Genomic DNA, 25,939 nt, shown 5'->3' with positions numbered 1-25,939 from the left:
CTCGCCCGAGCCCGAAACAGAAACTCTCTACTGACTCAATTCACCCCGCGCTCGGCGCTTTATAGTGCGACAGGAGAACCCATATGCAGATTTTCGGATCAGGATGGGCTCGGGGGCGGAGCCACGCTCGCCCATTGGACGGAGGAAAAGTGGGCGTGAATCATTCCTGATCCGCGAATTTGCATATATCGATTCTACTCTGACGCGCCTGGAGGCGGGGCCAAATCGCCCCGCGCTTAATGATTGGAGGGATTGGAAGTGGGCGTGAATCATTCCTGATCCGACTTCCCCTCGGAAAGGCCGCTTTTTGCACCCGCTGCTCGGGGCGCGCCCCGCACGAGGCCAGGACAGCCTGACGCTCGGCGTTCACAAGCGGTGCGGGAATGGCCGCAGAAGGAGAGGCGAAGGTGGTGGAGGGTTTATTGTGGCGATGTTGGCCATGGCGACGCTTGGAATGGCGGTGATGCGATGGTTGCGAGAGCGAGCCGTGACGGTAAAGGTCGTGGCTGTTGGCGTTGTTGTTGTTGTGAAGCGGCGTTGCGGTTGGTGGTTGTTGTGTGATGGCGGTTGAGACGTGGTTGGTTCAAAATAAAGATAGAACAGAAAAACGGCTATCTTAAAGGGTCGCAGCCCGAATGAATCACATTTATTCCCTCTAAACAACGGGTTTGGGGCTAACTACACATGTACTTACAGAGATATCTCACCTACGGGACCTGAATGGTGGTTTGCAAATTTCCTCAACCACAACAATATATACATATACATATACATACATATATATATATATATATCTTCTTCTTCTTCTTTCGGCTGCTCCCGTTTGGGGTCGCCACAACGGATCAACCGTATGATCCGCATAGTGATTTGGCACATGTTTTATGCCGGATGCCCTTCCTGACGCAACCCTGGTCGCCTCTTACGACACAGGGATATGGTGCACCTATTTTAACCGGGTCTACACCGGCCCAGTACACTGGTACTCATTTCGCCGACCTTGGAAGGATGACAGGCTGAGTCAACCCCCTGGTGTATTAATTCAGTGGCCCAACAGGGCTTGAACTCAGGACCTTTTGGATCCCAAGCCGCTGTCCTAACCACTGCGCCAAAACCAGGCATATATATATATATATATATATATATATATATATATATATATATATATATATATATATATATATATATATATATATATATATTGTTGCGGATCCGGGGTTCGAGGCTTGCCACGAGGGGAAGCACTCGGGTCCCTCCCGAACGCCCAGTCCTCAGGCTGCCAGGCAGAGATAAGGTTGGCGCCTGAGTATGGTGAAGCTTCGGATGAAATGTTCGTTGTGGAATGGAGCACAGTTTGAATGAGGTTGCTGCAGCATATGCAAATGAGGCTGTCGCTGTGTGGTCTGGTCTGTGGCATGCATGCATGCATGCATGAAGGAGAGGTCATGTGTGAAATAAAGTAAAATAAAATAAAATAGATATGAGAATAAAGAATGGGAGACAAGACTTGCCTCAAAGCCCTCACAACGCATTTTGACCAGTCAACCCACTAGACGAAAGGGAAGGGCTCTCTAAAACAGATACCAACGAAATAACTGTCTCAGGACTGCTAAATGTTGTGTGTCTTAGCCTTGGGGGGAGTGCTGGCTTCACAGAACCATGACTATATATACATATAGGGTGTCCCAAAAAAATATACAACTTTTAAAATGCTTCGTTTGATCCTAAAAAAGCAGTAATTTTGTCACATAGCTTCATTTCTTGTTGCAGAGACCCTGAAGTTTATTTTGATACCAAGCAAGTGCCAGAAAAATGCCAAGGCTGACCGCACAACAACGGACGAAAATTGTTGAACTTTGGCACCAGACAAAAAGTGTCATACAGGTGCAACGTCTTTACTCGAGACATTTCGGTATCCACTTGCGCCATGCACCAAACTTGACCTCTTTGCTCAAGGTCAAATATCAGGTAAACCAAATATTCTCCATATATGTGGTTTCCAATTAGTGTATAATACATATCTAAGCCATCAGACCAATTTTGGAATGATATGAGTGGTTCCTTGATACAGATAATTGATAACCAACTTTGGCCCTGTCAGAGCAATACAAAGAAGAAGAATTAAGCTCTGCCCAAATAGATCCTGAATCCCCATGATGTTGGCCAACAAATGATATGCAAAACTTAATCATACAATGACTTTCATTTTTTGGTCCCCCGTGTCCTAAATGTGTACATAATATCTTGCTACAAGCCTTAATTTAAATGGGAAAATTCGTTTCCAACAACATCACACTTTTTAGGGACACATTAACGACGTTGAAGGAGAACTCACTGTATTTGCAAACTAAATAATCCACACAATACCTTTCCCATATGCACAACAAGAGGCGAAGAGTTCAGAAAGAAGGAGGTGGTTGACCAATTTAACAAAAAGTTCAAGTACAAGAACAACAAGAAAAAGAGCAATCAGAGATTGCAGACCTTCGCTATGTCTTCTTTTGTGTGGTGTTTTGTGTAGTTTTGTATCGTATATTTTGTGTGGTGTTTGTGTACTGGTGTGTTACGTAATTAATAATAGACATAACTAGAACTGGCACTCGATAACTGCTGGCAGTGATGACTGGGTACCAAGACGTCCCGCTTTGATCAGACACCTGACTATGACCAATGATATTTAATATTATTATTATTATTTTATTTCATTTAGAATGGGATTAAAATAAATTCAATTCAAATCAAATGGAAGACCAAATAGGTACAGTGCTGCATTGGAGTAATCAGAAGGAACCCAAACAAGCAAAAAGCAAAGATGAAGTCATCAGGAGGAACTTGGAAAGGATTCACATTTCAGCTGCTACTCCTCTACCCTCAAACCCACCGAGGCACAGCCAAGTGAACCTTATTCAAATAAAATAAAATAAAATAAAATAAATCAAAAAGAACCCAGATTCAAAAAAAATAATTCTGGCTGCCAGACCATGTGTCCGATCAGGTTGAAATTTAAAACACATATTCCCCATCACTACGAGATCACAATTGTGAAGATTCATGCCGATCAATAAAGCGGTTCAAGAGAAATAATTTTCAAAGATTTTTGTTCAATCCAATATTGCTGCCAGACCATGTGACCTAACCATTATTGGTCAACACACTGGTATCCCCAAGGTTTGGGGAACATGTGTGTGAAGTTTCCCGTCGATCTGTCCAGCCGTCCTGGAGAAGAATATTTTTTAACGTTTTAGGGTAAATCAAAATTGGCTGCTAGACCACATGACTTATGATGTCATAGGTGGGAATATTTTGATCCTCATAAATCGGTGGTCATAGCTGTAAAGTTTCACCTCGATCTGTTCAGCAGGTTCAAAGAAGAAGATTTTTGAAGGTTTTTAATTTTAATTTTTTGTAAATATGGCTGCCGAACCACATGACTGATGACGTTAATTTTTTTTTTTTCTGTTCACCAATTTATCCTGAAGATGACTCAAATTTTCGTACTGATTGGATGTAGCGTTCTACGTATGCAATTATGACATCATAGCGAAGACACATACAGTATGACATCATACAAAAATCATACTTATTCCCCAGGTGGAGTACTTGCCGTGTGCCAAGTTAATTTTTTCCTTCATGCGGTTTCAGAGATACAGAGGTCCAAGGTTTTTGATTTTTTTTTTCTTCCAACGTGGCTGTCATAATTATCATTCGAACATTCTACATGAGTAAGTGTTCCTATGGTGAAAATTTTGTGTCAATCTGACAAGCAGTTGCAGAGAAAAACCGTATTCACGTTCTGTGCAGACAAACAGACACAGACAGACAAACAGACAGACCCAAATGCAATACCCTTTCCTCTGGCGAGGGTAATTAAATACTCATCAGGTTGAAATAAAGCATGCAGGTGTTTTTCGAGTTATGAAGACGTAGAACAAAGTCTAAATGAGTGCAACAAGACGTACCCTTGTCCCCCTTGAGCGTGGAATAACTCATGAAAGGGAAATTGTCTGTGCAGGTCTTTCTGGATGGCCTCCAGCCACTTAGGTTCTGCAGGTACCTTGACCAACTCCTGCAGCCAAAACAAATCGAACATACACCCTCCTCATTCTTGGTAGCCTCCAACTCGCTTTTTATAATTTTTTTTTCAGACATGTTGCTTACAACCTTCTCAAAACATAAGGTGGCCCACAAATGGTCATGAGAAAGTTGCCATGCTGGAAAATACTCCATCATGTTGATTGCATAAAGGGAATGTTTGAACAGCTGAAATAGGTCATTAATCGATCAAGGGGTACCACCAAAGGAATAGAAGTGTGGAACAAAGTAACAAAGGTGAGCAGACAACCTGGACTTGTGAAGAGATCTCCACAGGGCAAGACAACAGACCACTACCCAAAGGTGCCAGTTTGATTTGCCGATAGGTTCAAAGAATTCATTCCGTTTACCTCAAACTTGCCCGGCATCTGCTCCATAAGGTACTTGCTTCCGGATAGATGTTGCCAGGCCATTGCACGCAATGATGGTGGTATCCCCTTCCTACAGCGAAGCTTCACCTGCAAGGTCACAAATATTAGTCTTCACTTTGATCAAGTGAAACGAGGTCATAAATATTCCTGACAACTTTTATGAACTAAAAACAGAGAGAACCATCAATCTGAAGACATTTGACTCGAAGAAATGAAATTAGGTGACTGCTTAATCATGACTGCAACATTGTCATAAAAGTAATGTGAAACACACACACACACACACACACACACACACACACACACACACACACACACACACACACACACACACACACACACACACACACACACACACACACACACACACACACACACACACACACACGTTTCATCAGTCGATAAAAGTTTCTCGGACTGGCATGATAACGCAAAGCTGAGTATGCTACCTCTGAACTGTCTAGTCTGGGTTCAATTCCTGACACAACTATAAACAGTCACCGTTGTGTTTCAGAGGCACAACATTGGATCAATGAGTGAGTACGTCATTTGTAGGATGGGAGATGAAGCTAGAGACCCATTGGGCAGTATGGGTTGCTGCTGGTGGATGTTAAAGCTCCATGGTGTTCTTCGACGGCACACTGGCCAAATTCCAAATGTCTGCCCCAACTACCACTGGCAGGGGAATGACAAACCACCCAGTACATTTCCTTACCAAGCAACACAGTATTGAACGCAGTTTCTGACACCCTGGAAAGGGTGGAGGATGACTCCATCCATCCATTTATTTATTTTCATTATGCCTGGTGTTGGCTTAATGGTTATAGTGGCAGGCTTGGGATCCTAGGGTCCCAAGTTCAAATCCCGCTCAGCTGTTGAATTAATACCAGGTGGGGTGGACTCAGCTTGTCATCCTTCTGAGGTCGGCAAAATGAGTACCAGCTTGCTGGGATGATTGAGCCATTTGAGTATCTTGCGTTGCAGTGGCGACCCATCCAGGATTGTGCCCAATAGCCCAGGGGACTACTTCGACAGCACTAACACTCTGTACAGAGTATGGTCCCCATGGATGGATGGATGGATATATTTTCCTTAACCATAGTTCAAAGAAAAAAAAACAATCGTCCCTTCTGCTAAGGAAAGGATAAATTGGTGAATGTGAAAACACAGCAGACTTGTTCTTAAGCCTGCATTAAAAAGCTTTGTACAATGGTAAGAAAAACAACTTTGGAATACTAAATGAAAAAAAAAAAATTACATATTTTTTGCATCAAAATACTTCAACCATCATTCCATTCCAACCTCCCTCCTTGCATCTCAACCTCCTCCCTTCAATCCATAAATCCCAACCACCCTTCAATCCACGCATCCCAACCTCCTTCCTTCCTTCAATGCATTCCAACCTCCCTCCTTACATCCCAACTCAACACCCTTCCTTCCATCCCAACCTCTTCCTTCCAAATCTACTCCCCAACCACCATCCCAATCTACCCCCCTCCCTCCATCACAACCCCCCCCACCCCTCCCTCCATCCTTGAACTTGAGACAACACTGCTACATGAACGTGAGACACCTTTTGCATCATGTTACATTTTTGCAATGAAGAGCAAGAGATTGTTCAAAATATTAAAACAAGTTGAACATTTCATCATATAAAAAGCACGCGTGCAATAGAACAACGGACAGGGAACTGGAAGGTTGATATTATTGAGTGGAGCAAACTCCTCACAACAATGATTTCCGTCAGGCAAGGACAAAATGGCATGTACAAATTAGATGTTGAGGAAAAGAAAAAAAATGACCTGACTTTTTTTTTTTTTTTTTTTAAAGAAAAGAAAAACATTGTTCCCCTTCTCACTATTTCCGTTTTGTTTTGCTTTCCAAACAGGAAGGAAAACGAGAGACACAGAGAGAGAGAGAGAGAGAGAGACACAGAGAGAGAGAGAGAGAGAGAGAGAGAGAGAGAGAGAGAGACACAGAGAGAGAGAGAGAGAGAGAGAGAGAGAGAGAGAGAGAGAGAGAGAGAGAGAGAGAGAGAGAGAGAGAGAGAGAGAGAGAGAGAGAGAGAGAGAGAGAGAGAGAGAGAGAGAGAGAGAGAGAGAGAGAGAGAGAGAGAGAGAGAGAGAGAGAGAGAGAGAGAGAGAGAGAGAGAGAGAGAGAGAGAGAGAGAGAGAGAGAGAGAGAGAGAGAGAGAGAGAGAGAGAGAGAGAGAGAGAGAGAGAGAGAGAGAGAGAGAGAGAGAGAGAGAGAGAGAGAGAGAGAGAGAGAGAGAGAGAGAGAGAGAGAGAGAGAGAGAGAGAGAGAGAGAGAGAGAGAGAGAGAGAGAGAGAGAGAGAGTGAGAGAGAGAGAGACACAGAGACAGAGAGAGAGAGACACAGAGAGAGAGAGAGAGAGAGAGAGAGAGAGAGACACAGAGACAGAGAGAGAGAGACACAGAGAGAGAGAGAGAGAGAGAGAGAGAGAGAGAGAGAGAGAGAGAGAGAGAGAGAGAGAGAGAGAGAGAGAGAGAGAGAGAGAGACAGAGAGAGAGAGAGAGAGAGAGAGAGAGAGAGAGAGAGAGAGAGAGAGAGAGAGAGAGAGAGAGAGAGAGAGAGAGAGAGAGACACAGAGACACAGAGACACAGAGACACAGAGACACAGAGACACAGAGACACAGAGACACAGAGACACAGAGACACAGAGACACAGAGACACAGAGACACAGAGACACAGAGAGAGAGAGAGAGAGAGAGAGAGAGAGAGAGAGAGAGAGAGAGAGAGAGAGAGAGAGAGAGAGAGAGAGAGAGAGAGAGAGAGAGAGAATGAAACCATAAAGTGCATGTTGGGGACAAAGACAAAAGCTTCCAAAGGAAGGTTTAAATGGTTGGATTAAGTGTTATGACCTCAAAGGAGATGATATTGAAGACTAATAACAATGTCGACTTCAGCCTTCTATCTGGTCACTTCCCTATTCAAGCTAAGTTATTTGCCAAACCTTGTCATGGTTCAACTCAAAATAGTTGGCTTTGCAAAAAACAGGTATATTTGAGGTTTGGAGTCGTCATTAACGTCTTTATTAAATACAGGTACGCATAAATTACTCATCATAAATCCTGTCAAATGTGCTCAGGGGCCAACATCAAATCTTCATGTAATCGAGAAAGCTTTTGTGATATAAAGGTATGCAGACGTATTCAGCAAATAATACGGGACGTTCAAATGGACGTAATCCGCCCCAGCATGCTCGGCGCGCATACACAGAACCCCGGGAAACGTCAGTGTTCAGGGTGAAAGAATGTACGTTGTGTGTCCGGGATAAGGATCGTTACCTGAAATGGCTCACAAAGCTCTAAAAGAAGCCCAAAATACCTGGTACCTGTGAGAAATTGGTTGTGCCTCTGCATTACGAAAGACTTGGAGAACTTTCTCAACTCGGCGAACGGGCAGCTGCTCATACTGCAGACTCCCGACCATGTGGGTCGGTGCAAGGCCTGAGTGGACGGATGTGTGCTACACAAACCCCCTACGGATCGCTACCAGTAAATTGACTATGTATATGGATTAGGTACTTCTGAACACCATTAGGAAGGACACATCTGGGGCTTGTGACTGTACAGGGTAAATTTAAAATGATGATATATACAACTAATCATGTTCGGACAGTGGGGAGGGCTTTTACAAATACAGTGGGGAGGGCTTTGTTTGATTGATTCCGGGGCTACAAGAGAAATTGTACTCGACTAGCAGAATACCCGCCCGACGGGTGATCTTGTTCCAAGCATGCAACATGTTCTTCTGACGCATACCTTTATTTGAGCGGTGTATAGGCAATTGACAGCTCTGTATAGGCAAAAAAAAAAAAAAAACCTGGGTTACGTACAGTACATGAAGCAAAAACACACCTACTGCTTATAATTCAGAACACCTCACTGCACTGGAAAACGTGGGGACAGGAATACTGTACTGAAAAGGGTAGAGAGTTGCAATACCCTCCCCCACCTGGAGGCAGCGCTATACGATACACATTCACATCGAGAATTTGCGTCCACCCCCCTCGTCCCCGCCAAAGATAAAAACACCCGTCTACATTCATTGGGACCATGCTGATCCTCTGTAGCAAATCTGGAAGTAATTGGCCCAGAACTGTAGGAGTAGCGTGATAAACAAACAAACCCACACACAAACACTGGTCTGTGAATTACAGTAAGGATTTTTGCATCCATGACTAAAAGGAGAAGTGTCCGTGTGTGTGTGTGTGTGTGTGTGTGTGTGTGTGTGTGTGTGTGTGTGTGTGTGTGTGTGTGTCTATGTGTGTCTGTGTGTGTGTGTGTGTGTGTGTGTGTGTGTGTGTGTGTGTGTGTGTGTTAGTTATATACACCACCACTGCTCTTTGTACCAACAAGAAATGTTACGAACCGAACACCTCTCTTCCCCGAATATTTGTCCTATTTCCTTTATTTCCGTGAGCCCGATTTGCATCCAGGAACAGAAAATGATGGTTAACCATCTTGAAATTGCCACTCTTTCATCCAAATGCTGAAGATTGTGTTTCAAAGAGGATTTGAATCACAGATTTCATGCCAGCAATGACAGTTTAAAAGTGCACGTTGAGCCAAATGGAATCGGTAAAAAAACACATACACAGCGAATTCGCACAAGGCCTCATTTTGCATTCATACGTCATTTTGAAAGTCACGTACAACGTCGGCACAAAGTACTAATTACTAAAATTTTCACTTTCAGATAAGATTACATCCTCACCAAAATATATCAGAGGGCTGTTTCGCCATAAACAGTGTGTCTAATATATCTCGGATAACTTTGGAAAGGAACAGCAACGTTATAAACGTGAATAATAAAGTGAGAAGCGTTGTAAAGTGAGTGACAACACAGATTTAATGTGTTGCCAATGGATGAGCACGAGGTAGCCCTTTGCACAGCTCAGAACGTTTCACCGATCATGCAAAATGGTCACTGCACCTTTTTGAATGCCTTGGAAATCCACTTGTCCCAAATTCGCAACATTTCAAGCCATTTCTGCTCCCTCTGCCTGATCAACTCAACTGGCAATGTTCTGCAAGAACAAAACAAAAAACAACAAAGGAGAAGAAAACAGCACCGTTTGTCAACATGGCAGAATCATGCATTACTCACATATGTGAGCTTATAATGCTTGCATCAACAGAAATTAAAAGCTGTTAGATTCACCTCAAGATTCTGGCAGTTGCAAGAAATGCCATGCAATGCAAAGATACACGGAGAGCATCAAGGACGATTCAACCACTGTTGTTGGTGTAATGGTTAGATCATCCACTCTGAGTCTGAGAGGTCAGTGGTTCAAACCCCAATCAAGTCATACTGTAAGCTTCAAAAATGATACTTGCTGCTCAACATTTGAAAGGAGATTACAGACAAATTATGACAAATTTGTAAAAAATAGCACAGGTTTTTATGGGCCTAATGGCCTCCTGTGTTATAGTTCTTCATAAAGGAACATGTTGCGGGCCGGGGGTCGGGTGAGAAGACCACCATGGGGGGAAGCTATCTCGGGTTCCCCACCACACTCCCCGGAATTGCAGGCCGTCGCACACGGATAATTCCGTGACGCGGCGGGTCGCGAACCGACCGTGGACGCCAATAACTCAACCGCGTGACCCAGGGTCCTCCCATGCATGGGTTTACTAATTAATCACGAGATTTAATTACCGGGGAACACGCTCTCGCTTCGCCTTGTCCGAAGCGGATCACTTTACCGGATCGGATGCAGCCGAGCGACACTACCAAGGACGTACCGGTTAAAAGGAACGGATCGTTGGGAATAAAGCCCAGGCTAAGCTAAGATTCAGACCATGCTGGATCAATGAAAGAACAGACAAAAACGAGCTGGAAACATTTCTAATAATAAGTTATTTACAAGCAGGCGAGGAAAGTTATGTGGCACAGTGAATAGTAGCTTTATTGTTGTGTAATGCAGGGATGGAAAGAAGCGTGAGGTGCGACAATTATACCACCCCCAGGCAGATGCCTGGCCCATCCCCATCTCCTTGAGATTCCGAGCAACCTGCTGCACCACGAGGCACGTGGTCGGCCCAATGAACTCCTCCACTCATGATGCTCCCTCGCTGAGAGAATCTGGTGAGCAGGATCAGAGTCAGGAAAACGAGCCATATGTCCATACTGCCGCAACTGACACTCACGGACTATGCAGGTAACAAATCTCATTTGAGTCTCTCTCAGCAACCGCTTGTAGGACACAAAGTCTGACCAGTGATAGCCAAGGATTCTCCGAAGAGACCTGGTACCAAAGGAATTAAGTCTCGATCTCAGATCCTTGGTCAGAGTCCAAGTCTCACATGTGAAGAGCAAGACTGGAAGCACCAAGGACCTGAAGACTTGGACTTTCGTCCTCCCGCACAGGTACCGGCAGCGCCACACCCCATGATCCAGTGAATCCATTATTCCCCAGGTCTGACCCAGACATCTGTTAACCTCTGACTCACAGCCAGCAGAGACATGAATATCACTGCCAAGGTAAGTGAATCTCTCTGTGACCTCAACATCCTCACCACAAACAGGTACAGACAGGATAGCAGTATCCAAGATGTCATTGAAAGCCTGGATCTTAATTTTGTTCCAGGAAACCCGTAATCGCAGCGGCTCAGACTCCTCATTCAGCATCTCCAGGGCTCCCAAAAGGATATCTAGAGTCTCTGCAAAGATGACTGCATCATCTGCAACATCAAGGTCAGAGATCTTGACGTTGCCAAACGATGCACCGCAGCTTGATCTCTCCGACGTCCTACCCAGAATCCAGTCCATACACGTGCTGAAAAGTGGGGGGGGGGGGGCAGTACATACCTCCGAAGAACTCCAGTAACAACTGGAAATAAGTCAGAGATGGTACCACCACATCTCACAGCACTCTCAGTGCCAGAGTACTGTAAGTTCGGACATCAGATTTATCAGTTTTGGTGGCACCCCACGAAGACCAAGAATCCTCCAGAGGGCATCCCGATTCACTGAATCAAACACTTTACAGAGATCAACATAGGCTGCAAGCAGCCCCTGCCGAAACTCTCGTCTGCGTTCGGTGAGGACCCACACCACCAGCATTTGAATACCAAGTCCAGCGATGAGCCTGTTGGCGCTGAAACCATGAACCAGCCACCCTAAGTCCATGACTTCTTGCAAAGTCAAGGAACTTGGTGCAATTCTGGTTCACAGTTACAGACCCATGGGGACCAACACATCTCATAACCATCTCTATCAGTTCCCGTCGATCCATTGAAATCCCCCAAGACTAGAAGAGCATCTCGCCTGGGGCACTGATCAACCAAACTCGAGCGTGGCATGGAAGATTGGAAAAATATTGTCTGGTCTGATGAATCCCGGTTCCTGCTGTTTCACGCTGATGGGAGGACGAGGGCATGGAGAAAAGTACATGAGTACATGCAGCCATCATGCCATTGCAAGATGGTGGTGGTGGTGGTGGTGTGATGGTGTGGGGTGTGTTTTCATGGCACACATTGGGCCCCTTAATAAAAGTGGAGCAACATTTGAACATCACAGGATATCTGAACATCATTGCCAATTGGGTGCATCCCTTCATGGCAGCAGTGTATCCATCTGCGAATGGATTTCTTCAGCAGGACAATGCCCCATGCCACAAGTCTAGGATTGTCCAGGAATGGTTCCACGGATATGATAGTGAATTCAGCTTAGTGCAGTGGCCTGCCCAGTCACCAGATCTCAATCCAATTGAGCATCTGTGGGATGAGATACAATGAGATATTTGGAGTCAAGATCCACTACCAGCCAACTTGATACAACCGTGGGAAGCATTGGAGTAAACATGTGCCAACATCAGTGTGAAACACTTTCGACACCTTGTAGAGTCCATGCCCCGATGAATCAATGCTGTTCTGAGGGCAAAAGGCGATAAAACTCAATATTAGGAAGGTGTTCCTAATGCTTTTTACACAGAGTGTTTATATGTATTTACAGTGGACACATGGTCAAGTCTTCAACCCAGATGGGCACCAATTTAGCAAAGGATGGTCCTCAGAGACCGTACGTCGTCTGCCAGGAAAGCTGAACAAATCTTTTCTTCGGTTTCCGACGTCCACAAACGTCAGTATATGATCGAGGAACAATTTAATGTTATATTTTTTAACACGAACCAGATAACAAACCTGTAGTTTAGCACTACTATGGCTCGGAATTTGTGTGTTCGATGAACTCTATATGGTTGTATCTGCATGCACTCCTATCATACAAATACGAGGGAGTTCCGAAAACACTTTACCCCAAACAGTCTTGATAAAAAGGACATGGGAAGGGTCTTTCAAACTTTTGCTTTGCATTTTGCACTAAACATACAGTTGAACAAATCTTTTCTTCGGTTTCCGACGTCTACAAACGTCAGTTATAAAGTAGGCCGAGGTGACACCATATTTATGTGAATGCTGAATCTTACAGTTACTTTGCCCTCAGGGCATGACAGCATAAATATTTTTCTAGTTACTGCTGAACGGAGGTGTTTGAAAGTGCCAAGAAGGTGATTTGTGTTCTACAGTGTTCAAGTATATAATTAAATTGAAACAAAAATTAAGGTTTTAAAGGTTGTATGTAAAAAAAAAAGTTTTTTCAGTAGTTTACCACCGTTGAGGCACCGTCTTTTACACCACCTTATTTAACACGTTACATAAGCTATTTGTGTCTGTTGTTGGGTCCTTTATGACTTCCCTAAAAACAGTAGGTTTCCTGTTTATAATGATTTTCAATTTTGTTTGATTGCCAGACAGGCAGACAGAGTAAACAAAAACAAACAAAAAAAAACACCCCCACTCCTCTCTGCGCATGTGCAATCAAAACAAGATCCCGCATTTTTTGCCAATATAATAGCCAAAGTAGTGCAAAAACTGCAGGTTCATGTTCCAATTCCTATTCTACAACATGTATTCAAAATATACTGCTGCGACGCTGGCGGCCAATCACCCCCCGGCCCAAATTGTGGTGACAGGTGGTTAACACCGCGCCAGCCCCGGATGGCCGAACTTCTCCCTTGGAGGCCGACAGCAGAGACTCTCAGAGATTAATGTGCGCGTGGGAAAAGGTCACAACGGCGGTGCGAGGGGACACAGAAATGGATGCACAGGGGGTTTACACTCGAACCCCACGACAAATACACGGATACAGCTTCTTAAAATGAACACATTTAATAAAAATTGACAAATATTTACAAAGGACAATAACCAATGTAATAATTATAAACATGTGAGGTACATTAAACTCTAAGTCGAGGTGCCTCCATACACAGACTTAAATACAGACAAGGGGAAACGAAATAAAAGAAAATCCCTCCTTTTATTCTTGTACTTAGCTTGGCCCAGAGATGGTCTTTGTGGAACTTGGAATTGAGGCGCTTCTATTTGCACATGTAGACGCACGCAAAATGGCACTGAGTCGCTTCTCTCGTCGCAGGACAAACGTATGTCAGGCAATTCGTGAGCGGTATTCAACACCAAGGCTCAGAGACTATGCAGCTGCTTCATGCATCGATCGTCCTCACTCACCCGCTATTTGTCATACACGAGGCTCGGGGTCCGTTCCTCATGACCCAACCAAGAGCCGAAGGCCAGCAGCTTGCTTGACCACGCGAGTCAATTCGCCTCAGCACAAATACGAGAATCGTGCAGTCTTCATCAAGCGTCGAAGGAAAGCCACCTGTTCAGCCCTGTTCTCACAGGCCATCTCCGAACTACATTCTTTCTCGACCGCGTGCGTCCCTCACTCCGCAATTGTTCCTTCCTCACATTGAACTAGTGCATGCGCTCTCCCTTTCCCTCGACTCCGCCTCGTGCGTGCGCTCTCCCGATCCCTTGACCCCGCCTCGTGCGTGCGCTCTCCCGATCCCTCGACCCCGCCTCGTGCGTGCGCTCTCCCGATCCCTCGACCCCGCCTCGTGCGTGCGCTCTCCCGATCCCTCGACCCCGCCTCGTGCGTGCGCTCTCCCGATCCCTCGACCCAGCCTCGTGCGTGCGCTCTCCCGATCCCTCGACCCCGCCTCGTGCGTGCGCTCTCCCGATCCCTCGACCCCGCCTCGTGCGTGCGCTCTCCCGCTCCGCAATTGTTCCTACCTCACACTGAACTTGTGCTTGCGCTCTCCCGATCCGACTCAGTCTCGTGCGTGCGCTCTCCCGATCCCTTGACTCCGCATCGTGCGTGCGCTCTCCCGCTCCCTCGACCCCGCCTCATGCGTGCGCTCTCCCAATCCCTCGACTCTGCCTCGTGCGTGAGCTCTCCCGATCCCTCGACCCCGCCTCGTGCGTGTGCTCTCCCGATCTCTCACCTCTGAATGACATCACCCTGAACCACCGTTTCCTCCTCTGGGGCGTGGCTTGCTCGCATGAAACCCAGGAAGGCAGGGCCACCGCCCGCTCAGCATGTCTGGCTAGTTTCTGACGTTACGCCCATCAATCATCAGCCTCAGGGGCGTGACTTCGCCCACCGTCACCTCTGGAGGTGGGGCTCCTGTCTGCTCAACATGTTTGCTTCTTTCTCATCATGGTTTTGGTTATAAAAACATTGGGAAAAGTCACAGGGGGGCAATTGCATACTGGGGGAAATTACTCTTAATCACTATCAAATTAACACACAAACCGCCCCCACCCCCCCCTCCCCGGGATGACACGTAACACGTAAGCTCACAGTCTCCCAACTTGATTACGTCGAGATGTCTCCCACAGATCCACGGACCAAACAACTTTATCCAATCCTAACTTCCCTATTAAATTCCTCCATCTCCCCCACAACCATAATAACAAAATAATTCAATTTAAATTAAATAGTTCCTCGATCATACACTGACGTTTGTAAACAGACAGACAGAGACAAAGTGAACCAAATGCTTAACCCTGTATATTAAAGGAGTTTAACTAGGTGTGTATATATATATATATATATATATATATATATATATATATATATATATATATATATATATATATATATATATATATATATATATATATATATACTTAAAACCTATTTATTGAAGGGGTTGAAGAAAGAATGGTTTACTGGGGAATGGGTAAAGTGACTTTCAGGCCACCCAGTAAATAAAATGATGGATGGCCTGTCATGCCTGATTAAGTACAAGCAGACTGATTAAAGTGCAAGGTTATCCAAAAAGAACATTTTTGTTGCAACTGCATCAGAAACTGGCTCATTGCATTTCCTAAGACACAAAACAAACTGTCGTCATCGTTTTCACCCGTCAGGTTATCTTTGAGCAAGATATATCAAAAAGTGATGGATGGATTCGGACGAAATTTGGTGAACAGGTTGGGAGTGTGACAAGGACAAATCGATTAGATTTTGGTGAAGAACCGGATCTGGATAGAAGAATTTTTAAGTGATTCTTCACCATTAAGAGAGAGCCAAAAACAATATAGTCGGACCCCGACATTTGCGGGGGATACGTTCCTGAAAAATTCTGCAAATGTCGAATCTGCCGTTGTCAGGGCATTGTTTCAATGGGAAAAAGGGGGGATAGGTTCCTGGCAATTCTTGATTCATAAGGGTAAATCAATTCACGATTCATAAGGGAAAAAAACACAAATACGTGGAGCATAGGGCCGCGAAAGTAGAAGATCAGAAAAACTGAATACAGCCGTGAAAATAAAAAAACACGAATACGTGACGCACAGGACCGCAAATGTCGAAGCAGGTCACATTTTATGAACTGCAAATACAAGGGGTCCGACATTATAGCACAAAGTCTCAAATATATATCAGGATAAGGTCAGGTGGGTGTGTGACAAGAGCAAAATGATTAGATTTATTGAAGATCCAAATGCAGATGTGGAAACTAGAATTTTAAAAGTGATTATTCACCATTGAGAGATGAGTTCCCCATGAGCCATGGTTACTGTCACACCTTTCAGTCTTCCAACATCGCACTTGCTCTACATCTAAAACAGGAATTTAACCAACTACTTGTTGTAGCTATGTGACAGGAACTTTTTCCACCGTTTTTGGATTGGTTGGTCTGGCTTTTCAATCTCGATTATCTTGGAGCCGCTTGCTGCTCTTCGTTTGTGCTCTTCATTTTTGATGTTGACAGCTGCATATCTGTCAGTCACAAAGTGTCATGCAGTTAAAACTACGAGTGAGAGCTAAATTCACCAATTGGTGGAGATTCGTGTCAGCAAGTTGACCGATGTTCTCTGGCATGTATTTTGGGCTCATTTGTTGCAGCACGGCCATCTCATCCACAATCCAAACACTCCCGTTTGGTGTCTTGACCTTTGGCGATTCTTCAGGGTCCGATTCTAGGTAAAGCAGCAGCCTTGCCTTATCAGTCTTTACAAGGCATCCATCGTGTATAGTGATAGTGGAAGTGAGCCAAAACAACATATGTCTGGCAAGAGGTTTCCAGGGGTGCAAATTAACATTTTTATCCACCGGCCAGCAGGGCCCGTGACTAGAAAAAGTTACCGGCCCAGCAGAATTTCTACCGGCCTGATAAAATTAAGACAAAAGTCACAAATTTGATATCAAACACTTTTAATATACTCACATGAGTGAGTTTGATGAGTGAGGTTGGTTGGATGAGTGAGTTTGATGAGTGGGGTTGGTTGGATGAGTGAGTTTGATGAGTGAGGTTGGTTGGATGAGTGAGTTTGATGAGTGAGGTTGGTTGGATGAGTGAGTTTGATGAGTGAGGTTGGTTGGATGAGTGAGTTTGATGGATGAGGTTGGTTGGATGAGTGAGTTTGATGAGTGAGGTTGGTTGGATGAGTGAGTTTGATGAGTGAGGTTGGTTGGATGAGTGAGTTTGATGAGTGAGGTTGGTTGGATGAGTGAGTTTGATGGATGAGGTTGGTTGGATGAGGTTGGTTGGATGAGTGAATTTGATGAGTGAGTTTAATGGAGGAGGTTTGCAGAATGAGTGAGTTTGATGGAGGAGGTTGGGTGGATGAGTGAGTTGGATGAGTGGGGGGATGATGCAGGGAGGAGGTTGTGGGTGATGAGGGGGGGGACCTTTTTATGTGGGTGATTGGGGGGGCAGGGGGGTTGTGAGTAGTGCTGGGGGGGAATTTTTGTGGGTGATGGGGTGGTTGTGGCTGATGGACGATGGGTGGGGGGGGGGGGTTGTGGGTGATTGACAATGGTGAGGGTACTACTCGTCCACCCACCATCACATATAAACTCACTCATCCACCTAACTCACTCATTCACCCAACCTCACCCATCTAACTCACTCATTCACCCAACCTCACCCATCTAACTCACTCATTAACCCAAAAGCCTCATCAAACTCACTCATTCATCTAACTCACTCATTAACCCAAAAGCCTCATCAAACTCACTCATTCACCTAACCTCACCCATGAAACTCACTCATTCAACCAAATTCACTCATTTAACCAACCTGGACATGAGAAAATGCGTCCAAACCGTGCCAAACCGTCAAATCTCACGTGATTTGGAACGAGATAAAAACAGACAAAATGGCCGCCGCAGAATTACTGGTGATTTCTACGGATTTCTGCGGACAAAAACAGTAGTTCTAGTTGAGAAAACTAGTAGAGAAGCTAGTACAAATTGTACAAAATAACAGGAATCACCGGTGATTCGCCAGCCGGGCAGGTAAGGCAGTATTGTGTACCCGCCCAGCACAAAGGTTAGGAGCCATTGGCGACCGGGCGGCCGTTAATTTGCACCCCTGGTTTCTGTTCACTTTCAAACTGACTTATTTACCCTTCGCCTTTGCCATCACCTTGTGCACTAGGGAACAAGGCCAGATGTCATTATAGGAAGAGCCCACATATTGGGAGATATCTTGATAGAGTCAGAGGTTGTAGTGACTGGATCGATGAATGGTATAATAAATGGTCATCACTACAATGGGAGTATCCAATGTCACAAACTCAAGAAGTCATTTTTAACGTAAGGGGGAGAGTAAGTAAATGTAGCCGATGCACCGCCTCAAAGTTGGTGCCATTGTGCATGTTGTTGTTGGCATCAATCAGGAGAGGGCAACTAAAATTTTCATGTCACCCAGAATTACGACAAATTTTGAGCGTGAAGTGTGGGCCAATGTGAAACATCTGAACGTGGAATAACATCAAATTTAATAAAGAGCAATAAATTCCTACGTGGGGCTCATGTAAAAAAAAAATTGACTCAACCTGGTACTCGAACCCAAGGACCTCATCGCTTATGCAGAAACAGCCCACTGAGCTATTGAATCTTCAGGGTATCCCTCAAAAATTTTCACACCAACACTGCAAGCTTTATAATGGCCAACGTCTTACGTGCCTGCTCGGCAAACCGTGTGCGTGTGAGTGTGCGTGCACGTGTGTTAGAGATAAACCTCATAGAAATTTAATAAACAGGGAAAAAATTCTGAGTGGGGCTACTGTGAAAACATTCTGACTGAACCTGAGACTGGATCCCAAGGACCTCATCGCTTACGCTGCCTGGATGGACACACACACACACACACACACACACACACACACACACACACACACACACACACACACACACACACACACACACACACACACACACACACACAGCAGGACGACAGGCGAATGAGATGAATGAAAAATAAAAACACGATGCAAACGCAAAACAGGCACCAAACATAATCCGCAAATAAATACCAACTGAAAATTAAGCAAAAACAGAAAAAAAAAGACAAATGTTGAATGCTGTGCTGGAAGACAACTGCCTTTTGCAGGATATGTGACACTCAGCAACAAATGTTGGCTTAATGGTTGGTTGAGTGGCTGAAGATGTTAGGGTCTCGAGTTTGAGCCTTTCTGCCATTGAATTAACACCAAGTGGGGTTGACTCAGCGAAATGAGTACCGATGCACTGGTCATCGAGGGCATTGCATCAGTGGCACAGCCGCACCCCCAGAGGATGCAATCAACAACCACAGACTGCACACGATAGCTAGCTAGCCAAGAATGAAGCACAACCATGGCCGAGTAAGATATTTAGATCGGTTATGGGCACAAAATCTGCTCGAATTTGCTGGGGATGAAAAACTACTCAACTATCTGTAACCACGAGAACACCAGTCACCAAAAAAAATTAATAATAATAATAATAAGTAATTAAGAAGCGATCAAAGTGAGCAATGCCCTAATTATTTGGTGTGGCGGTGCACACGGCACCGCCTGTCTCAACATGTGGTGACAAACAGAGTGCAAAGGAAAGTTGTGTAACAGCCCCCACCTCTCGCTTCCCCTCCAAATACAAGCTCAATTTATGCACAGACATCCCCACAAACTTCATTGTACAAGCCTCTTTCGAACATGTTAACTGGGACTGTCTCAGTGTTTTACAAGTTCAACTCCATTTTACATCCTCAGTGTTGGGCACAGAAGGACGTCAAATTTTTTTGAGACACATTTGTCATTTACAGGGGATCAGATTGAACACTCAGGTTACAGTGTCCCATTAGAGCAATGCATGCAATCGTTATGATGCAAACACACAACACGTCCTACCACCTACCTTTCCGTAACACAGTACCAAGGGGCAAAATAATGCACATTTACAGCATATTAAAGATAATGGTGTTAAGAATGTTCTGGTGAGAAGATATAGAACCAGACAGATAGAGATTGTACACTTGTTACAAATGTAGGCATGCAGATAAACAATGCTGGCAAGATGATGAATGTGAAGGGAGGGAAAGAAAAACCCGTTTTAAAAACCCATTTTGGGTTGATGACGGAATGGCAGTGGACATAGATTTGATGAGGTACCACGTAGTACGTCTCGATTTTAAGAAAGCATTTGATTAGGTTTTACATAGGAGATTGTTAGCCGAGGTGAGGACTTATGGAGTTAGCTGGACAGGTAGATAAGTAGATTACAGACTGGCTTAGTGATAGGAAGGAAAGAGTGGCTTTGAGTGGGAGGATGTCTTGCTGGGAAGATGCAAGTCGTGGGTCACCTTAGGTGTCAGGATAGACCATTGCTATTCATAATTTACATCAATGATTTGGATAATGGGGTGAAGAGTAAGCTTTCCAAATTTGAAGGCGAGACAAAGCTTGGAGATGAGGTGGATAGCAGAGGGGGTGGTGATCAGATTCAGGAAAGTTAATACTTGCATAGATTGGGCAAAAGATTGGCAGATGGAATTTAACCTGAGCAAGTGTAAGGTGTTGGGGATGGGGAAGAACAATAAAAATAGAGATTACAGGATGCAAGGGGTAATTTTGGAGCGTGTCACACAGGAGAAGGATCTGGGGGTGGTAATAGATGTGGGTGGTAAGCAGGCAGCACAGTGCCAAGCAGCTAAAAGTAAAGCAAATGGGGATTTAGGCTGTATAAGGAGGGGGATCAATTATAAATCAAAAGAGGTGGCGTTAACATTGTGTAGGAATTTAGTGAGGGCCACATCTGGAATATTGTGTGCAGTTTTGGTCACCAATTCCAGAAGGACATAGATGCCATAGAGAGGGTTCAGCGCAGGGCTACGAGATTGATTCCGGGCCTAGCAAGACTCAGCTGTGAGGAGCGGCTGAAGTAGACAGGGCTTTATACACTAAAAAGGAGGCGGTTATGAGGAGATATGATAGAGATGTTTAAGATAATGAAAGGTAGAGATAAAATAAGTGCAGATGAATTATTCAACAGAGTAGACAGTGATAGGACAAGGGGCCATGGCCTGAGAGTAATGAAGAGGAGAGTTAAGACGGTTGCAAGGCAGAGACATTCACTCAGAGAGTAGTTAATGCATGGAATGGCCACCCTAGAAAGGTAGTGGCAGCAGAAAAAAATAGATACCAAGTTTAAATTAGAATTAGATAGGTACCCGGAAGTTATAGAGATAGAGGGGTATGCTGATGTTTACAGGACTTTTTGGAAGCTTGAGTATGGGTGGGTGATCGTGTGCATTTGTGTGGAATGTTGGCTATGAGGGTCTCATCATGCGGTGGTGTGTGGTTGATGCTGTGCGTTTCTCACCAAAGAACCACCTAGGCCATCAGCCGTAAGCTGTATCGTGCAGTTTCGTTCCACTCTTCGGGGGGGGGGGGGGTTGGGGGGTAGACAAAATCTTGGTAATATGATAGTATATATCCAAATACATACGTATCCAAAAGTTCTCCACTTAAATAGCTGCAGTTATTGTGTATTTTCATCTTGAAAATCGATGCATTCCCCGTGTTCTCTCATTTGAATTTTCTCCACTCGGATCACGTGTGGGCCATGTGACGCCTCGACAGCCAATAGATCAGCTGACATTGTATGCAAATTACGTCAGACTGCGTGCCTACCAACCCTACCAATTTTCTATAGCTCCCAACGCATACCGATTTTATTAGTCAGACATTCCGCATTTGGAAATTGTTATTGGAAAAAAATTAAAAGTTGTGTTTTTTCAGTTTTGCGTTCGTTTCTCACTGCCAAGATGGTATTACACGCGGCTGCTTCTACATTCCACAAAACTCGTGCCTGACCTTGATTTCTTATCTCGTCAGCGATTGGTTATTGCTTCCAAACTAAGCATTACCAATGGGACGACAGGAAACAGCAGGCATTCATTTCAAGACAACGCGCCATTTTACATTCATTATCAAAGACTGCAGTTAACAGAGAGTACTCATCGCTTCAGTGCACGACAACAATGCAAACACCAGAAAAGAAAATATACCATCAGAGATGGGGAATCCCCCACCATTGAATGAAAAAGGTCATACATATTCCAGATAATGAGGGAGGTGAATTGGAAACAAGACACCATTTGGTCATCATCTCGAAAAAGTTCCCCAGGGGTGAGGAACGTAGTAACCAAAAATAATTGAAATCAGATAAGCGGTTTTCCATTTATTACAAAAAAACTTTTTTTTCAAGATGGCTGCCCCAGTCGGCCATATTGGATCCGGCCACACCCAAAATCAATAGTGTTCTTCCTTTTCAGGTGGTACATGTGTGACCCAAATTTCAAATCGATATGGCGAACAGTTTATGAGTTATCGCACTCACAGCTATAAATGTTGACGCCCAGCCGCACGGATGACCCGGGTGACAACAATACGTCCTACCACTTTGTGTGTTCCTTCCGCCACGCGGCTGGGGATAAAAACCACCCCCACGCTGGGTCAACAAGTTTAAGCCAAGTTGGACAACAGAGTTCAAGTGTATCAAGGCTTCGCGTAAAGGAGACGGACATGCCTTCTGAGTGATATGTGTCGATCAGACTTCTCCGTCAGTCATGGGGCATACAAGCCGTCACTGAACAGGACAACCAGAGGTCGAACAGGGAGCTATTTGTCGGTTTCCAGGCAATGCAGCTCATTGTGAAGAACGCCCTGGAGGGGACCAGTGGAGTGACGAAATTCAGAGCAGAGGTTTGAATGTTCTACGTTGGTTCCCTGACCTACATGACGGACAAATTCCCATTCCAGGACCCTTTGATCAGGAATGCGGTCATCGTGGACCCAGCCTCCTCCAAGACAGCTTCCATGCAGAGCCTACTTACACTGGTTGAACAGCTCCCTGCATCTGTTGCCCCAGAAGAGAACAGAGATGCGCTGTGCAGAGAGTTCTGCACATATCAGTCAGATGTCACCCTGCCAGCATATGACCCAGATGAGAGGGTGGATGTGTTTTGGGCAGCCATGGAGAAGATGACGGACCCTGCCACTGGCACCAGCCAGCCAGCCCATTTACCCATCTGTCTGTAGACTGGCCAAACACGTCCTGCTGATCCCTCACAGTAATGCCGACTGTGAGTCCCTTTTCAGCATGGTCAAGAAAATGACAACTGATCAGAGGAGCACGTTGGGACGCGGCAAGGAAGGTCACGCCAAGTCAAGCATGTACGAGGACAGCCATGGCGTCAGAAACACTGTGTGGTTTGCTGGCAGGGAAGATTAACATCTTCAAGCCGGATGGAGTCAGCTGCTTCTTGTGGAAGCCAGATGCCGACCTTCTTAAGAAGGCCAAATCTGGCACCTACCAGGCTCTGAATAGCTAAATGAGCATCTTAACTGTTCAAACCTGAAAACTGTAAATATGTGTGAAACTGTAAATATGTTATGAAATCAGAGTGGCCAGTCATTTTATTATATTCATAAAGATGTATCAGTGAGTTTATGTAAACTCTTGTGTACATGTATGGGCACATACATGTAGGGCTTGGACAGTGAGTAATTTATGGAAACGTGACTGATGATCATGATGTCTTAGAAAAATAAAGATTGGTGAGTAGATCAACCATGTTAAGTTTTCTCTTTTTCACTCTAAAAATATGTTGATATTTTTCAGCTAACTGTGGTCTCAAAATGCAGGAGATTGCACCATTTTGCTTCATTTTTTTGATAATTTTACAGGGGGGGCATGCCCCTGGACCCCCCTAGGAACGCGTGCCACTGCGTCGCACGCCAGCCTGCCGCTTTTCCTTCAAAAAGGGTTGGCAGGTATGAGACTGTCATGAGGTCCAAGATGAGCCATTTGTTGACACTTTCTCTCCATTTATCCCATCTTACAGGCGTAAAACGTTTGACTTCTTCGTTCGCTACATTGTCCTGGTGAATAATACACTGGGGAGCGTCCTCACTGGCCATATTCATCAAAAATTACCGATAAATCACCGATCAGCTGCCGGTGATTTCCTCCCTGCAGGAAGCTGCCATCTTGGACAACTTAGCTGGTCACATGACGGTCTGACGAAATTTGCATACGATGTCAGACGATCTATTGGCTGTCGCTGTTGAGGCGTCACATGGCCCACACGTGATCCGAGTGGAGAAAATTCAAATGAGAGAGCGCGGGGAATGCATCGATTTTCAAGATGAAAATACACAATAACTGCAGCTATTTGAGTGGAGAACTTTTGCATATGTATGTATTTGGATATATACTATCATATTATCAAGGTTTTGTCTACCCCCCCCCCCCATGAGTGGAACGAAACTTGATTTTCAGGCACTTCCTGAGCCATGGCTGATTGCCTAACTTCCACAGACTCCCTTTGCCCCCAGAGAGGATTAAAAAAAAAAAAAAACGACAGATAAAGGTACAAAATATTATTTTGCATTTTTCTTTTTTTTCATATAAATTGGTTTGGTGTTCATGTGGCACAGGCATGGTGGGGGATCGGTTTCTTCCTTATGCATCGAATTTCCTCATGTATCCTTGTGTATACAAAGTCATTTGAGCCTCAGACAGAGGAAAAATAAATAAATAAATAAAAACTACAAGGGCCAAATATCTGATCGTCCAGGAGTGTGTGCATGCAAAAAGAGTCCCACATAGTGGAGGAACTGGGTTCAAATTATAGCAATGACTGGAGCCTGTGGGAGGATTATAAATAAATAAATAAACCACCACCTCACGACTTAACCACAGATAGTCGACAACAGAAGGAAATCATCCAACGCTCTCTTGGACTATTTAAAGCTCCCTGAATGAAGTTGCTTTACAAGATGGGGATTGCCACAACCTGTGTCGAGAATACCAAGGAAAGTAATCACCAAGCCACCGGTACATCTGCCTTCAAGAGAAGCCCGTAAATTACAGGAATATTCATTATCCCAACCGACTCCGCACACTCCAATCGCGTATCAAAGCATTTCTCCCCCACCATAGGCACTCACCGTGAGTCCTTCCCATTTCCTTCCATGATGAATCCATATCTGTCAGTCTGGTTAAGCCCGTTCGCCAAGTCCTGAGGATCTTGTGCGCCGTTTGCGGACTTGACGACACCAGTCGAGGACAGGCCCCCAGAAGCCATCAGGTCGGTACAGGAGGGCAAGGAGTAGGGAGTGAACTTTGCGGATGAAACTGTAAATTATCTGAACAGGGTTCGGTGTTAAGCCTGCCGTACTTTGCACGAAGCCACTGCAGCGTCCAGCACGGCATGGCAAATGGCCTTCGATGCCCTCATCCCTCTAGCGACACAGAAACAACAGAGAAGGCACAGTGAGGGCTAAGACGGCAAGGATGTTGGCACAAAGAAGCCTCAGAACGAATTGCCTGTATGGAAATTAAATAACATGACAGTGACGACAATAGGACAGTCTGGCACGAATACTTTGGGTGGTTTCATACAAGATTTGGGGAATGAATAAAATGGAGAGGAAAAGAATGGCTCACACAGTTTTGGAAAACGAGGAGGGAAGGAACAGCTTAAACGTCACAGCAACCACAAGCCATTTGTCGTTTCACAATCGAAATGTTACAGTGAGCAAAGAGATAGCTCATCATTCATTGGCAGGTGAAACTTTCAATTCCTCATTCGTTCAATGCTGGCTGAGACAAATGAATGTTTATTATTCGGTTTTCACAAACACACACTTTCACGGCACCCTTGCTTCCTCCATTTCACTATCTTGTTTCGGTCTTCCTTCTTGTACAGGAATTCAACTGCGAGGCTAATTAGAGAAACCTCCAAAGATGTCACAACTAAAGGAAAGGAAGTACAATTGCACAATGCCAATTCGCGTGTCCACATGAG

At 44.8% G+C, this 25,939-nt stretch overlaps 1 protein-coding gene across 9 annotated transcripts in view; it reads right to left on the bottom strand.

The window, feature by feature from the left end:
- The window catches only part of LOC147028666 (calcium/calmodulin-dependent protein kinase kinase 2-like), a 200,879-nt gene that overhangs the window by 31,364 nt on the left and 143,576 nt on the right, over positions 1-25,939 (bottom strand). For 4 of the 9 annotated variants that reach the window (XM_085879310.1, XM_085879309.1, XM_085879305.1 and 1 more), the window contains 4 exons: positions 25,080-25,373; positions 9,421-9,514; positions 4,440-4,547; positions 3,957-4,063 (listed from right to left, as the gene is read on the bottom strand). In XM_085879310.1, the coding sequence (XP_085735436.1) occupies positions 3,957-4,063; positions 4,440-4,547; positions 9,421-9,514; positions 25,080-25,216 (446 nt within the window). In that variant the 5' untranslated portion in view covers positions 25,217-25,373. Of the gene's footprint in view, positions 1-3,956; positions 4,064-4,439; positions 4,548-8,244; positions 8,281-9,420; positions 9,515-10,448; positions 10,573-21,444; positions 21,482-25,079; positions 25,374-25,578; positions 25,761-25,939 lie in introns of those variants that run through there. The other 5 variants (XM_085879312.1, XM_085879311.1, XM_085879313.1 and 2 more) reach the window with 5 other exon arrangements.

Source organism: Eptatretus burgeri, chromosome 4 (genome assembly GCF_056783735.1).
Source record: "Eptatretus burgeri isolate ZD-2024b chromosome 4, Ebu_testis_v1, whole genome shotgun sequence".
In the NCBI taxonomy this organism is placed as follows: Eukaryota; Metazoa; Chordata; class Myxini; order Myxiniformes; family Myxinidae; genus Eptatretus; species Eptatretus burgeri.
The sequence above is the reverse complement of the archived record's forward strand: the minus strand, read 5'-3'. Positions and strand labels throughout refer to the sequence as shown.